This window comes from Taudactylus pleione, unplaced genomic scaffold (assembly GCF_031769625.1).
Source record: "Taudactylus pleione unplaced genomic scaffold, aTauple2 ptg001579l, whole genome shotgun sequence".
NCBI classification, from domain to species: Eukaryota; Metazoa; Chordata; class Amphibia; order Anura; family Myobatrachidae; genus Taudactylus; species Taudactylus pleione.
This window is the reverse complement of record NW_028285976.1, coordinates 1,271,271-1,284,314: the sequence shown is the minus strand read 5'-3', so window position 1 is coordinate 1,284,314 and position 13,044 is coordinate 1,271,271. Positions and strand designations below refer to the sequence as shown.

Genomic DNA, 13,044 nt, shown 5'->3' with positions numbered 1-13,044 from the left:
AGCTCGGTGTTTGGCAAGGTGGAAAATGGTTGCCTCCCCAGGGTGGCGTTGGGGCAGCGACTGTGCTGCCCCCTTGCGCCTTAGATGGCGGCACCGGTCATCTATATTTTTGCAAAATGCTCCTTGCTCTCAAGTGAATTCAACACCAGTAACAAAGGTAGTAGCTGTGCACTTATTAACTAATGTGAATAGACACTAATAATTGCCTGCAGTACAAGAGAAGCAGCACTGTGCAAATAATACATAACTGAGAAAATAAGACCAGACCCGGGAATTGCCCCCGGCACACAGAATGACAGAAAACATGCTCTGCACCTCATGTATACCAGAAATCCTCTAATAAAATACAGATAATGACACCCAGCTCGTCACATGGATTTAACGCTTCTCCCTTCCCACAAGTCTACGTTTCAGAGTAAAGGCGCCAGTGTCTGATCTGACCCTGTCGTGTTCTCTTTTCTGGGGTTTGAATTAAATACCCCGTTCTTTTCTCTGGCGGTGTCTCCAGGAACACGGCTAGCGGTGCAGAGATCCCAACCGAGGAACCTCCAAAGAAATGCAGGATTTCCCTTCTATGTACGGCTATTTAATTAGATTAAGGACTTCCATGACCCCGGGTTTTCTGCATGTGCCAATGAAATGTCTCAGTTTCCTAGAGTCCTTGTTCTACGTGTGCTACATTTATCCACACAATAATGCGCTGGCACAGCCGGTAAGATGGCGATGTCCCATTCTTTCTTCGCCTCCACAACATCCCCTTCTAGGTCCCCATAATAACATGAGTATTACAACAGTTGTGTCTACAATGGACTAGCGAGATTTCCCTCCAGCGGAAGCAGTAAGGGGCATCTGGTCGATGAATCAGTCCTAAGTACAAGTCTGTTGGACCTGCTAAGGACAGCGATATTGGCAAACTTAGGGGTCTATGGGGGAGATGTATTAACAGCAAAATGCGGTAAACCCCCCGAAAATGCAGTTTTCGGGGGTTTTACCGCATTCCCCGTATGTATTAAGCAGTAGAATGCGCTGCATTCTGCTGCTTCGCGTCGCTAGGTAACGCCACCTTCAGGTGGCGTTACCCAATAGAAGCCTATGGGCTTCTTAGCGCGACACTCGGGGCTGGGAGGGATCCGATGGGATCCCTCCCATGAGCCCCCGCGGCCCGCGTCCTTCTGCGCATGCGCAGAAGGACTTCTGGGTGTTCAACCCGGAAGTCCCTCTGCCCGGCAGCATCGCAAAGGACAGCTCTCATCGAGAGAGCTGTCCTTTGCGAAATCCTTGGTACATACCGCGGTAATGAACCGCGGTATGGACGCGAAGTCGGGGGGGATGTACCGCAACGGCGATGTCGCCGTTAATACATCTCCCCCTATGTACTAAGCCTTGCATGGAGATAAAGTGGATGGAGATTTCGCCAAAAGTACGCAACTTACGATTTTTTTTCTGGTAATTTGTCATTAGGGGGGGGGGGTCCAAAGGGTTCTGAAAGAAATCCCCACATTTTTAGCCAAAATTTTCTCTCTCCTAGTCTGGGATGGAGAAAACTTTTCTCCTATTTTTTCTCCTGGTGCCGAATTCTCCAGTTTTTTTGGGGCTAAAATGTAGCATTTTTTGGGGCGAAAAAACATCCATTTTTGCCGCTAATTGAATATGGCCCCAAGGCTTAGTAAATAGACCCCTTAGTCTCAGAGCCCTTCTAATACGGGACGACTGACGGCTCCTAGCGGAGAAGCTTCTGGCCAGCAAGGTCCTGCGGGATTTGGAATGATGCGATGATGAGGGAGGCGTTATTTATACCAACCAAATCATGGGCTCTATTTACTAAGCCTTGGATGGAGCAGGCTGCCACGTAACCTGTGATTACTCTGAGATACTGGGTCTTTTAGTCGTAGGTCTCCACTTATGTTTATGTAGAGTCTGATCAGAGGGCCAGCCAGCAGCGTGCATAACTGCAGGTAATACATGGCGGTCTATTTACTAAAGCCTTGGATGAAGAGAAAGTGAACGGAGAAAAAGTACCAGCCAACCAGCTCCTAACTGTCATTTTTCAAACACACAAATCTGATTAGGGGCAACTGTGCTCTCAGGGAGCTGCACAGACTGCGAAGTGAAAAACGTGTCACCAAACACGTTAAGGAACATAGGCCCGTATTCAATTCAGACTTTTCGCCTGCTGGACTTTTCGCCTCCTTCGCCTGTTTTCCAGGCGGAAAAGTATCGTGTGCGTGCCGGCGATTCCCCGTATTCAATTCCAAAGTGGGGGAAGACGGGAACCGGCGAAAAAAAAACGGAAATTTTCGGAAAATCATCCTAGGACCCCCCAAAAGATGTCCAGACATGGGGGATCACTATGGGTCCCCCCATTTTTGCCTGCAGAAGACAGTTGGGTTTTTAAATAGCCGCGGCAGGTGCATAAATGCGGCTATGAAGAAGTGGTGAAGAATAGCACTTAGCTGTTTTTTTTTGAGAAAAATAACTATGGCCATCAAATTTGGGGTACATGAAAATGGGTGTAAGCATATTTTTAAGTCCCTAAAATGATTTTTTTTAAATTCTTCAAAAATGCACCTGCCGCTACTCCCCGATGAAGAAAACACCTGCCGCATACATGGGAACCCCTCTGGAATCTATTACGGTAGTTTAGGGGTTGTTCCCATTTTTTATTATTTTTAACCCCAAAATTTAAAAACTTTTTCTTGGGGTGTCCCGATTTTTTTTTTTTTCTTTAACATATATAATTTTTAGGGGCCATTCCCAGGGGTGCAGGCTATTTTTTTTCAGCCTCCACCCCTAAACCCCAATTCTGCACTTTTTTTCGCCTGCTAAAGTCAAGCGAAAAATTATCCCCATTTTATTATATTGACTTTTCGCACCGGCGAAAAGTCAATGTAATTGAATACGGGGAAAAAGACAATAGGCGAAAATTACGGGTTTTCGCCTGGAATTGAATATTGCCCATAATGTGAACAAAATAATCACTAAGCAAAAACCACAAGAGCTCACACTTCGTGCAAAATATAAATGATGAAGTCCCAAAATTAAGTCATAAAATATATAAAGAAAGTGATACTGTAAAGTTGATGTTGCTAGTAGTGTTTTAGTAGATGTGGATGCTCATTAAACAGCTTTAATTTGTTGCGCTCCGAAATTGTCAGGGGCTTTTTTGTGATAGAATTGAGTCAGGAACGTGTATTTAAAACTTATCCAACACGATTTTATGTTTTTACATTTTTTTTTTTTTTTTTTAAAGGCAGTATACCATAAAAATAGCAATTTTGTATGGTATACTGTAGTGATAACCATTGAAGCGTGTACCATCAATGACCGATGGTTTTGAACCATCATTAGAAAACCATTGATGATGCAGCCATCGATGGTTGGGTTTTGCGCACGTGCAGAGTGCGACCATCGGGCCTGCACCACCAATATTTTGTTAACATCTGGTGATGACATTGATGGGGCGGCCTCAGTGCTTGCCATCAGGCACACACCATCGATGGTTGATGGCTGTCCCTAGTTTCCTCTGCATTAACTTTCTTCAGAAAAATAATTTTTTCCCCAATATGTAAAAATCATTAAGTATCGATACTATCGCGGGCAGCCAAACTGCTGTTATATATGTCCTAGGGAAGGCCATCAGTGGGTTGTCCATCGGTGATTACCATCAATGGCTCAAAAATATCTATTGTGAACCATCGATGGTTTGCACCACTCGATGGCCACGGTTGTTAGGGGCACGGGGGCGGGGGGTGGCTTACTGGCCGCTGGGGGTGAGGGTAAGTTCCGTCCCACCCAAAAAATAAAATCATCGGCTTGCACTCATCCATCGATGGCGGAGAACTATTGGCTCTCTGCCATCGATGGCAAAACCGTTGACCATTGACAGTTAACCATCGATGTTTACCATCGATGGTCGATTGCCATACCTAATATGTCCCAGCGGCTGCTTCCGCCGGGTACTCATACTCACAGGGGGGCAGGAGTTGATTGGTCTCGCTGCCGGCAGCTGCTTCACTCTCCAGCCGCCAGGTAATCACAGGGAGGCGGCTAATCACGGGCGGAAGGGGGGCCCACTGACTTTCACATCCCCGGCGGCTGGCTGCTTCACTGTGTAGCCGCCAGGTACTCACGGGGGGGTTGGTGCTGGCTGGCAGAGAGGAGCAGCCGCCGGGAGGGGGGTGCCACTGGGATGCCGAATCACTGTGCTCAGCAGTGATCGGTAGACGCTGGGGGGGATATTTAAGGATGCAGAGAAGCAGGAAGGTCCCTCTGAGAATGGCGGCTGCTGGAAAATTGTCTTCTGACAGCCGCCCGCTGAGCATTTCTGACTGGTGGCATCAGATTAAGTTGTCTATTTACTAAGCAGTGTTAGGAGACAGAGTGAAAAGTGATAAGGTGCCAGCCAATCAGCTCCCAACTGTCATCTCACAGGCTGTGTTTGAAAAATGACAGTTGGGAGCTGATTGGCTGGCACCTTGTCACTTTTCCTAACACTGCTTAGTAAATAGACCCCAGAGTTATGCACGCTACTGGCTGGCTCTTTGATCAGGCTCTACATAAACATAACTGGAGACCTACCACTAAAAGAGCCAGCATCTCAGAGCAATCACAGGTTACGTGGCAGCCAAGGTGCTAGGTGATAAGCCTCCGACAAACAGAAAAGGTCCTTTCAACATAAGGTTCTGGTTCTCACCTAAAGTTACAAGTTGATACAATACATATAGCAGCTTTCATACTCTAGATATGTCTTCAGACACTTAGGGGTAAATTTACTAAAGTGAGAGTTTTTAGAAGTGAGTTTTAAAAGTGATGTTGCCCATAGCAACCAATCAGATTCTAGCTATTATCTTCTAGAAGGTGCTAGTTAAATGTTAAGTAGAATCTGATTGGTTGCTATGGGCAACATCACATTTAAAACTCACTTCTAAAAACTCTCACTTTAGTAAATTTACCCCTTAGGGCCTAACGGAGGGCGATGCGTCTGTCGCTGCATTCCCAATCTGCGACTTTATGCTAATAGCACTTCCCTGGTGTCCATCTGTGCCTCCGAATGTGCAAGGACTGAGACGCCCACTGTCAGCAATTCTAGACGCTCAACTACCGATTAGTGCGTCCTTAGACCCCCACCATCGATCGTACCACCAAAAACTTACTAAGAAGCAATAGGTCCCACCACAAACCTACTACTCTGTGTGTTGTTTCCTTTCAGCTGTGTACAGCGAAGGACCAGGAGCGGCCTCAGACCAGTGCGCTTAACGAGACACAATACGGCTCCACTGCGCTGCGCTGCTTGAGCCACCAAGTCAATGAGGGCAGCCGCCATTGCTTTCACCCTGTTATATACATCAGAGCTCCAGCGTGGCAGCTTCCAGAGATAGTTGATGCTTTGTCCCTCAAACCTCAGTTACGGTTACTTTGTTATTTTGATAGCTGTGCCGTTATGTGCCTTGTATCTTTATACGGTAAGTTACAAAAGCAATCTAGCAGTGGTTCCAAGACACTTTGGTGCCACACAGAGTCGTCCTCAGCTCAGGAGGGTCCCCGGTTACTGTTACTAGGAGGGGATTGCAAAAATGTGCTTCCGAATAATCTACTGGTGGGGGTGCACATGCTCCCCCTGATATGGGATAGTAAAGTGTTTGCATTGTGTGTGATAGTTAAAGTTGATTTTCACCTTGTCGTCCTGCCAAGGGCGGAATTTCGGGAGGGTTGCTACCTACCCATCACCCGTCACTAGGAGGAAACCAAGTTTGTAGCTCAAACATATATTTTGCTGCAGGAGCGGGGCACAGAATAGTTTATTGTCTTTGTGTAATTAAATGTATAATAAAGATAACAGACACAAAGTATAAGGCAGGACTTTCCTTATTGCACTGACAGCAGGCCTTGGACGATCTGCCTTAGCTGCCTATAATCTGGGTTATCCAAGTTATTTATCTGTCCTGTCACTATCATCCCGTTTCTCTATGCGCTACAAACCAACCAATCAGCACTTAGGGCCTGATTCAGAGTTGGGAATAGAGACAGAGATCTGTCTCAACTGATCATCTTGGTGGCACCGTGCTGCACTGCAGGGGGGGCAGATTTATAGTGTGCAGAGAGATTTAGATTTGGGAGGAGTGTTTCCAAACTGACATCTAACTTGTAGTGTAATAATAAAGCCGTGCAGTATTTGTGGGCTACATGTAAAAGCAGCCAGTATTTACCCCACATGCAAAAAAAATATATGTATTTACACCCCTTGCATTGCAACATGGTTTGTCCAGGTACACAGTTAAGTGCTATCTGTCTCTCTGGGCCTGATTCAGAGCCGGACGCCCTGAAAGAGCGCTCGCTCTGAATCAGGGCGTTTTTTGTTTTTTTTGGAGCGGCCTCCAGGCCGCTCGCATAGCTGTGGGTTACCACCCACAGCTATAGTGAGCGGCCAGGTTGATGTTCGCGATGGTCAAGACCATCGCAACCATCGGGCTTGCGACGAGACCCTTGTGGTAGGGTCTCGTGGCCGCAAGCCCCAGAGAGCTTCTGGCTCTAAAAGAGCCAGAATCTCTCCCACTGACATCACTGGTGATGTCAGTGGGGCCGCCCAGAAACGGCAGGCGTTCGTTTGGGAACGCATCCGTTTGTGAAGCCACCCCCCGGCCACGCCTACCAAATGGGGCGAGCTGTCAATCACCATCGACAGCTCGCCCCCTTTGGTGCGAGACCCGGCTCCGTCGTGCGCCAACCCAGTGGTCAAACATCGACCCGGTTGCGAGCGCTCAGCGCTTGTGACCGGGTCTGAATCAGGCCCTCTATTCCCAACTCTGAATCAGGCCCTTAGTCCCGTCCTTATTTGTTGCATTAACACAACTGAAATAAACACATTATAGGTCTTGAAAACAGACAAAAGAGGCTCATTTAATACGATCTCATAAATTAATGAAACAAAAATAATTTAGGCAACTTGTAACAATTTAACCTAGAAAACTGGGGGCAACTATTCATTGTATATACCAGAAGCACCTGTTATAAGAAACATGCTATATCTTGAAAGGAGTTTTTATACTGAAAAGAAAAAAAAAATGATATTTAAGGTGTATACACACACACACAACGATTTTGTAAATTAACGATTTTAGTAAACGATTTTCGTTCATTTTTTCAAGGGAAAATCGTTTACTAAAATGGTTCATTTACAAAATGTAATGAACGATTTTTTTTGAACTACAAACGATTTTTGTAACTTTGAAAATCGTTACATTGTTCAGTCAGAATGGACGATGAACAACAAACAACAAACGTGAACGCGCATGAACGATAATCGTTCAGGCTAAAAAATAAATTTTTTTTTAAACAATTGAACGATAACGACGTTGTTATAGTTAAATCGTTCAAAAGATCGCTGTGTGTGTACGCACCCTTAAGACTGAATTTGTTTCTGTTGCAGAGTAAGGGCCTGATTCAGAGCCGCTCGTAAGCGGCCGCTCGTTCGTTCCTAGCGATGTTCGCACAACTGCGCATGTGTACGGGTTTTACTACGCATGCGCGAACCAGTCAGTGCGGTCGAAAATTGTGCTCGCAAAATAGCAAATGCCTGATAATTTGAGTGACAGAATGAGGTGTTTGTGGGTGGTAACAGGGGAAGGTGCTTGAAAACGGGGAGTGGAGATCAGAACGCAGGCGTGCCAAAAGGTCATAACGGGCGTTTTAAAGGTGTGCATAATTAACAAAGCAGCGTCATCGTCCACGTCAGTTAGGTGTCTTTTAGCCAGAACTGCTCGCATGATTCTGGTAGGAAAATGCAACCACAAGAATAGCGAGCAGTTCATACGCCTTTCGATGTACTCGATTAATCAAATAAATAGCGGAGATGACGTATGATGCGAGCGGCCAGGGGGCGTTTTTTACAAAAAAACGTCCGCATGTTTTGTTCGCTCGTAAAAGAGTGAACGGTCAATTTAAATAGCCAGCCCCTTTTTCTAAACGAGCGAGCGCAAATAGCGTCCGGCTCTGAATCAGACCCTAAGTTAGTTATCCCGATTATAGCTTCACAATGGATAGTGCAATGTCAGACGGTGACTGCCATGCTTTAGTACCTCTTCTATTACTATCCCTGTATTTTAAAAAACTGTGCATCTCTGGGGAACACGATGATACATAAATACACAGCTCTTTTTAGGACACGGTCACTGCCGGTAAATGCTGGCACATTGCATTGTACCAACATGTCAGGGAGCTAGGTACTGACAGCTACAGATAGCTCTCTGGGGATCCTGCAAAGTGCTACATAAATGTATTTTTATCTGACAGGAAACCAGCTGTGCAAACCACAGATATTCATAGCGTACCACTCGCTAATAATAGCCAGCAATGCGCAACCGCTAAGCACCAGTAGTGATCTACGTATCACTCACAGACCTATCAAACGAGACCAGCCACAAGTACAATTCACATGCTGGGAGAACGAAATAAATTGCTTTATACATTTGTTTGTCCTGTATCCAGACGATAGCAGTCGCCTAGTCGCTGCGATAGTAACGTGCGCAGTCGCTGGCCCTACGGCACAAATTGAGAATCCAGCTCTTTGGCCTGACCGAACCTTCCTTCTGAACACTGACCCAGAGGTTCTTTGTAAATATGCGTTTAAATGCCTTTTGCCAGAAAATAACCGATTCTTACGGGCAGATTTAATAAGCTGTGGTAAAAACTTTGACTCCCGCAGCTCGACCTAACACGCATGTCACGCGGTAATCTGACTTGTATGCCTGCTCCCGCTTAACGTTCAATTCAATTGGTTAGGGTTTATCCAGGCGGTCGTAGGGTAATTTGGGCATTAACTAGTGTGGGGGAAAGCAAGGGAACCAGCCTGTACTGCAAAAAAAAAGTGCAAATAACATTGGTTAAGAGTATAAAGGTCTATCAGTGGCCAAAAGGAAAGTATTTGGGGCTCTTAAACAGGTGTCAAATGGCTGATTTTTGCAATGTTTTTAAAAAAATAAACATAATTTCCGACAAGGAACGGGAGCTACATTACAGATCAGGGTAGGCAACTTTTACCTCTCCGAGTGCCAAACCTTCAACATTAAAAGCAAAAAGGGTTTGAGTGCCACCTTGGGGCATTAATGCCAAGGGCTGCCTGCTCCTGTTACTGACGCATGTTCTGACTCTCCCTACTTGATCCCCTGTGCCTGGTTACCATGAGATTCAGTCATATTGGTTCAAGAGTGGAATTAAATGATAAATACATTTTGTAACACATTTACTTACACTTCCAGCCCATAGGTCCGACGATCTCCCGTCCAGCTTGTGGTAAACATATATTAATTCATCCTTTTTAAAATTCAAAAATCGACAGTCCGGTCCCGTAAAATCCCGTATGGCTTGACCCCTGCACATAAGCACTGCGGACAAAACAGAACATACAGAAGTCATGAGCCGATGGAACCAAAATCAGAACACAGAATAACGTACATTATAACATTAATTAACCCAAGAATAGGGTGACTAATATATAATGTGCGGCTTGTATGTATGTATGAGCTTATTGCCATATTCTGACTCGCTCCTTCCATAAGGGCAACTTATGATGAGTGATATCACGGTCTGTGAAACTCCATCAAGTTCAAAGCAAACTTGTATCCTGTGGATTCAGGGCCTGATTCAGACCCGGTCGCTAAGCTGCGAACGCTCGCTAGGGGCGATTATCGCACATCTGCGCATGCGCCAAAGTACGCATGCGCAAACCATTCACTGCGGCCGGCGATCGTGCGCTCATAGTACACAGACTGGACGCTACTTTGAGTGACATCGCCGTTTGTGGGTGGCAACTGGGGAAGGCGCTTGTGAACGCCGGCGTGTCTGAGCGTCAGAACGGAGTTTAATGGGTGTGCATAATTAGCAAAGTAGTGTCACTGAACACGTCACTTGGTTGTAGTTTAGCCTAAACTTATCGCAGTGCTTGCGGTGGGGTAGGGTCTACCACAAGTGCTGCGTGCAGCTCCGATGGCTCTCGATGTTCCCGATTAATCAGACACTTCCTGGAGATGACGTGTGCTAGGAACGAAAGGTGGGCGGCTTTATACTCCTGCGTACGCTCATTGCCGTCGCCCACTAAGACATAGAGGGCGTACTTAAGCCAGACAGTGCGATCTTGGGATTTGCATACCCCGCCCCTTTTGGAGCGAACGAGCGCAGCTTAGCGGTCTCGTCTGAATCAGGCCCTCAGTCAGATAAGATATAAATCCACTGTGCACAGAATTACGCTGAGTGATTCAGTCCCTTTATTTACGTCACCACGGCGTGCTATAATCCTATTTAATTCTTGCTTCATTGTAATTGAGCCTCCAACTATATGTTTGTGGACTTCTCGAAATACAATTGTGTCAGACCGAACCACCTTGGTGACCCTGTCAGTATAGGGGTCTGCCGGTCATTAGCCCATCACAGGGACAAACACTGCAGGTTTCATTTATTTGCTCACTAAACAGAAAGTGACAACCCTGGGAATTGCCCTTAACAGACAGGAAACTGCCCTCATCTACTTTACACACACTTAGGTCTGACAGCTCCTTCTGAATCCATAACCCACAACCAGGAATGTGCCAGTGACCTTCCTGATACAGGAGATTGTGGATTCTTTTCTGCAGCTTTTGCCAAGGACAAAGACCAGCTGGAGGACCCAGTGTACACAAAGCAGGGTCCATGGTCACCCAAGTGCAGTAGTGCAGCAGCCTCATCCCCTCCTGTGATCACAAAGTGGGAACCAGCCAACGGCTTCATCCCGTGCATGTGCCGATAGGTCCACATAGTGCACACAAGTGTCAGCCGGAGATAAATCAGGTTATGGTTAGGACACGAGTGGCCCCAGAGACTACAGCAAATGGAAACCTGTAATCAGGTCACTAAATAACAGATCTATAATAAACAGAGTAACGTGTACACACAGAGCCCGGGTGTAGGGGCAGATACAGAGTGACATGTACACACAGAGCCCGGGTGTAGGGGCAGATACAGAGTGACATGTACACACAGACCCCGGGTGTAGGGGTAGATACAAAGTAACATGTACACACAGAGCCCCGGTGTAGGGGCAGATACAGAGTAACATGTACACACAGAGCCCGGGTGTAGGGGTAGATACAGGGTAACATGTACACACAGAGCCCCGGTGTAGGGGCAGATACAGAGTAACATGTACACACAGAGCCCCGGTGTAGGGGCAGATACAGAGTAACATGTACACACAGAGCCCCGGTGTAGGGGCAGATACAGAGTAACATGTACACACAGAGCCCCGGTGTAGGGGCAGATACAGAGTAACATGTACACACAGAGCCCCGGTGTAGGGGCAGATACAGAGTAACATGTACACACAGAGCCCCGATGTAGGGGTAGATACAGGGTAACATGTACACACAGACCCCGGGTGTAGGGGTAGATACAAAGTAACATGTACACACAGAGCCCGGGTGTAGGGGTAGATACAAAGTAACATGTACACACAGAGCCCCGGTGTAGGGGCAGATACAGAGTAACATGTACACACAGAGCCCGGGTGTAGGGGTAGATACAGGGTAACATGTACACACAGAGCCCCGGTGTAGGGGCAGATACAGAGTAACATGTACACACAGAGCCCCGGTGTAGGGGTAGATACAGGGTAACATGTACACACAGACCCCGGGTGTAGGGGTAGATACAAAGTAACATGTACACACAGAGCCCCGGTGTAGGGGCAGATACAGAGTAACATGTACAAACAGAGCCCGGGTGTAGGGGCAGATACAGAGTAACATGTACACACAGACCCCCCGTGTAGGGGCAGATACAGAGTGACATGTACACACAGAGCCCCGGTGTAGGGGCAGATACAGAGTAACATGTACACACAGAGCCCCGGTGTAGGGGCAGATACAGAGTAACATGTACACACAGACCCCCCGTGTAGGGGCAGATACAGAGTGACATGTACACACAGAGCCCCGGTGTAGGGGCAGATACAGAGTAACATGTACACACAGAGCCCCGGTGTAGGGGCAGATACAGAGTAATGGAGCGTACACACGGTCAGATTTGTCAGACTTGTCAGATTTGTCAGATGAACGATTGAACGATTAAACGATCTGAACGATTTGAACGATTTGACCAAAGTTTTGAACGATTTGAACGATTGAACGATTTTTGACTGCATTAAAATGAATGGAATCGTCCAAGTCTGACTGCAAACCCATCAGATGTCAGATATCGTTATCTGACAAACGGGAACGCGCATCGTTGATCGTCCATCGTTCAGGCATGTCAGATATGAACGATTTTCCTTCAGATATGAACGACTGAACGATTTTTAAATCGTTATCGTCCATATCTGAAGAAAAAATCTGATCGTGTGTATGCACCATTACATGTACACACAGAGCCCCGATGTAGGGGTAGATACAGGGTAACATGTACACACAGACCCCGGGTGTAGGGGTAGATACAGAGTAACATGTACACACAGAGCCCCGGTGTAGGGGCAGATACAGAGTAACATGTACACACAGAGCCCGGGTGTAGGGGTAGATACAGGGTAACATGTACACACAGACCCCGGGTGTAGGGGTAGATACAAAGTAACATGTACACACAGAGCCCCGGTGTAGGGGCAGATACAGAGTAACATGTACACACAGAGCCCCGGTGTAGGGGCAGATACAGAGTAACATGTACACACAGAGCCCCGGTGTAGGGGCAGATACAGAGTAACATGTACACACAGAGCCCCGATGTAGGGGTAGATACAGGGTAACATGTACACACAGACCCCGGGTGTAGGGGTAGATACAGAGTAACATGTACACACAGAGCCCGGGTGTAGGGGTAGATACAGGGTAACATGTACACACAGAGCCCCGGTGTAGGGGCAGATACAGAGTAACATGTACACACAGAGCCCCGGTGTAGGGGTAGATACAGGGTAACATGTACACACAGACCCCGGGTGTAGGGGTAGATACAAAGTAACATGTACACACAGAGCCCCGGTGTAGGGGCAGATACAGAGTAACATGTACACACAGAGCCCGG

At 46.8% G+C, this 13,044-nt stretch overlaps 1 protein-coding gene across 1 annotated transcript in view; it reads right to left on the bottom strand.

The window, feature by feature from the left end:
• The window catches only part of LOC148442270 (uncharacterized), a gene marked incomplete at its 3' end in the record, with an annotated part of 86,685 nt that overhangs the window by 63,722 nt on the left and 9,919 nt on the right, over positions 1-13,044 (bottom strand). Inside the window, exon 2 of the mRNA XM_088464106.1 lies at positions 9,247-9,380. Coding sequence (XP_088320232.1) covers positions 9,247-9,380 — 134 coding nt within the window. The remainder of the gene's footprint in view (positions 1-9,246; positions 9,381-13,044) is intronic.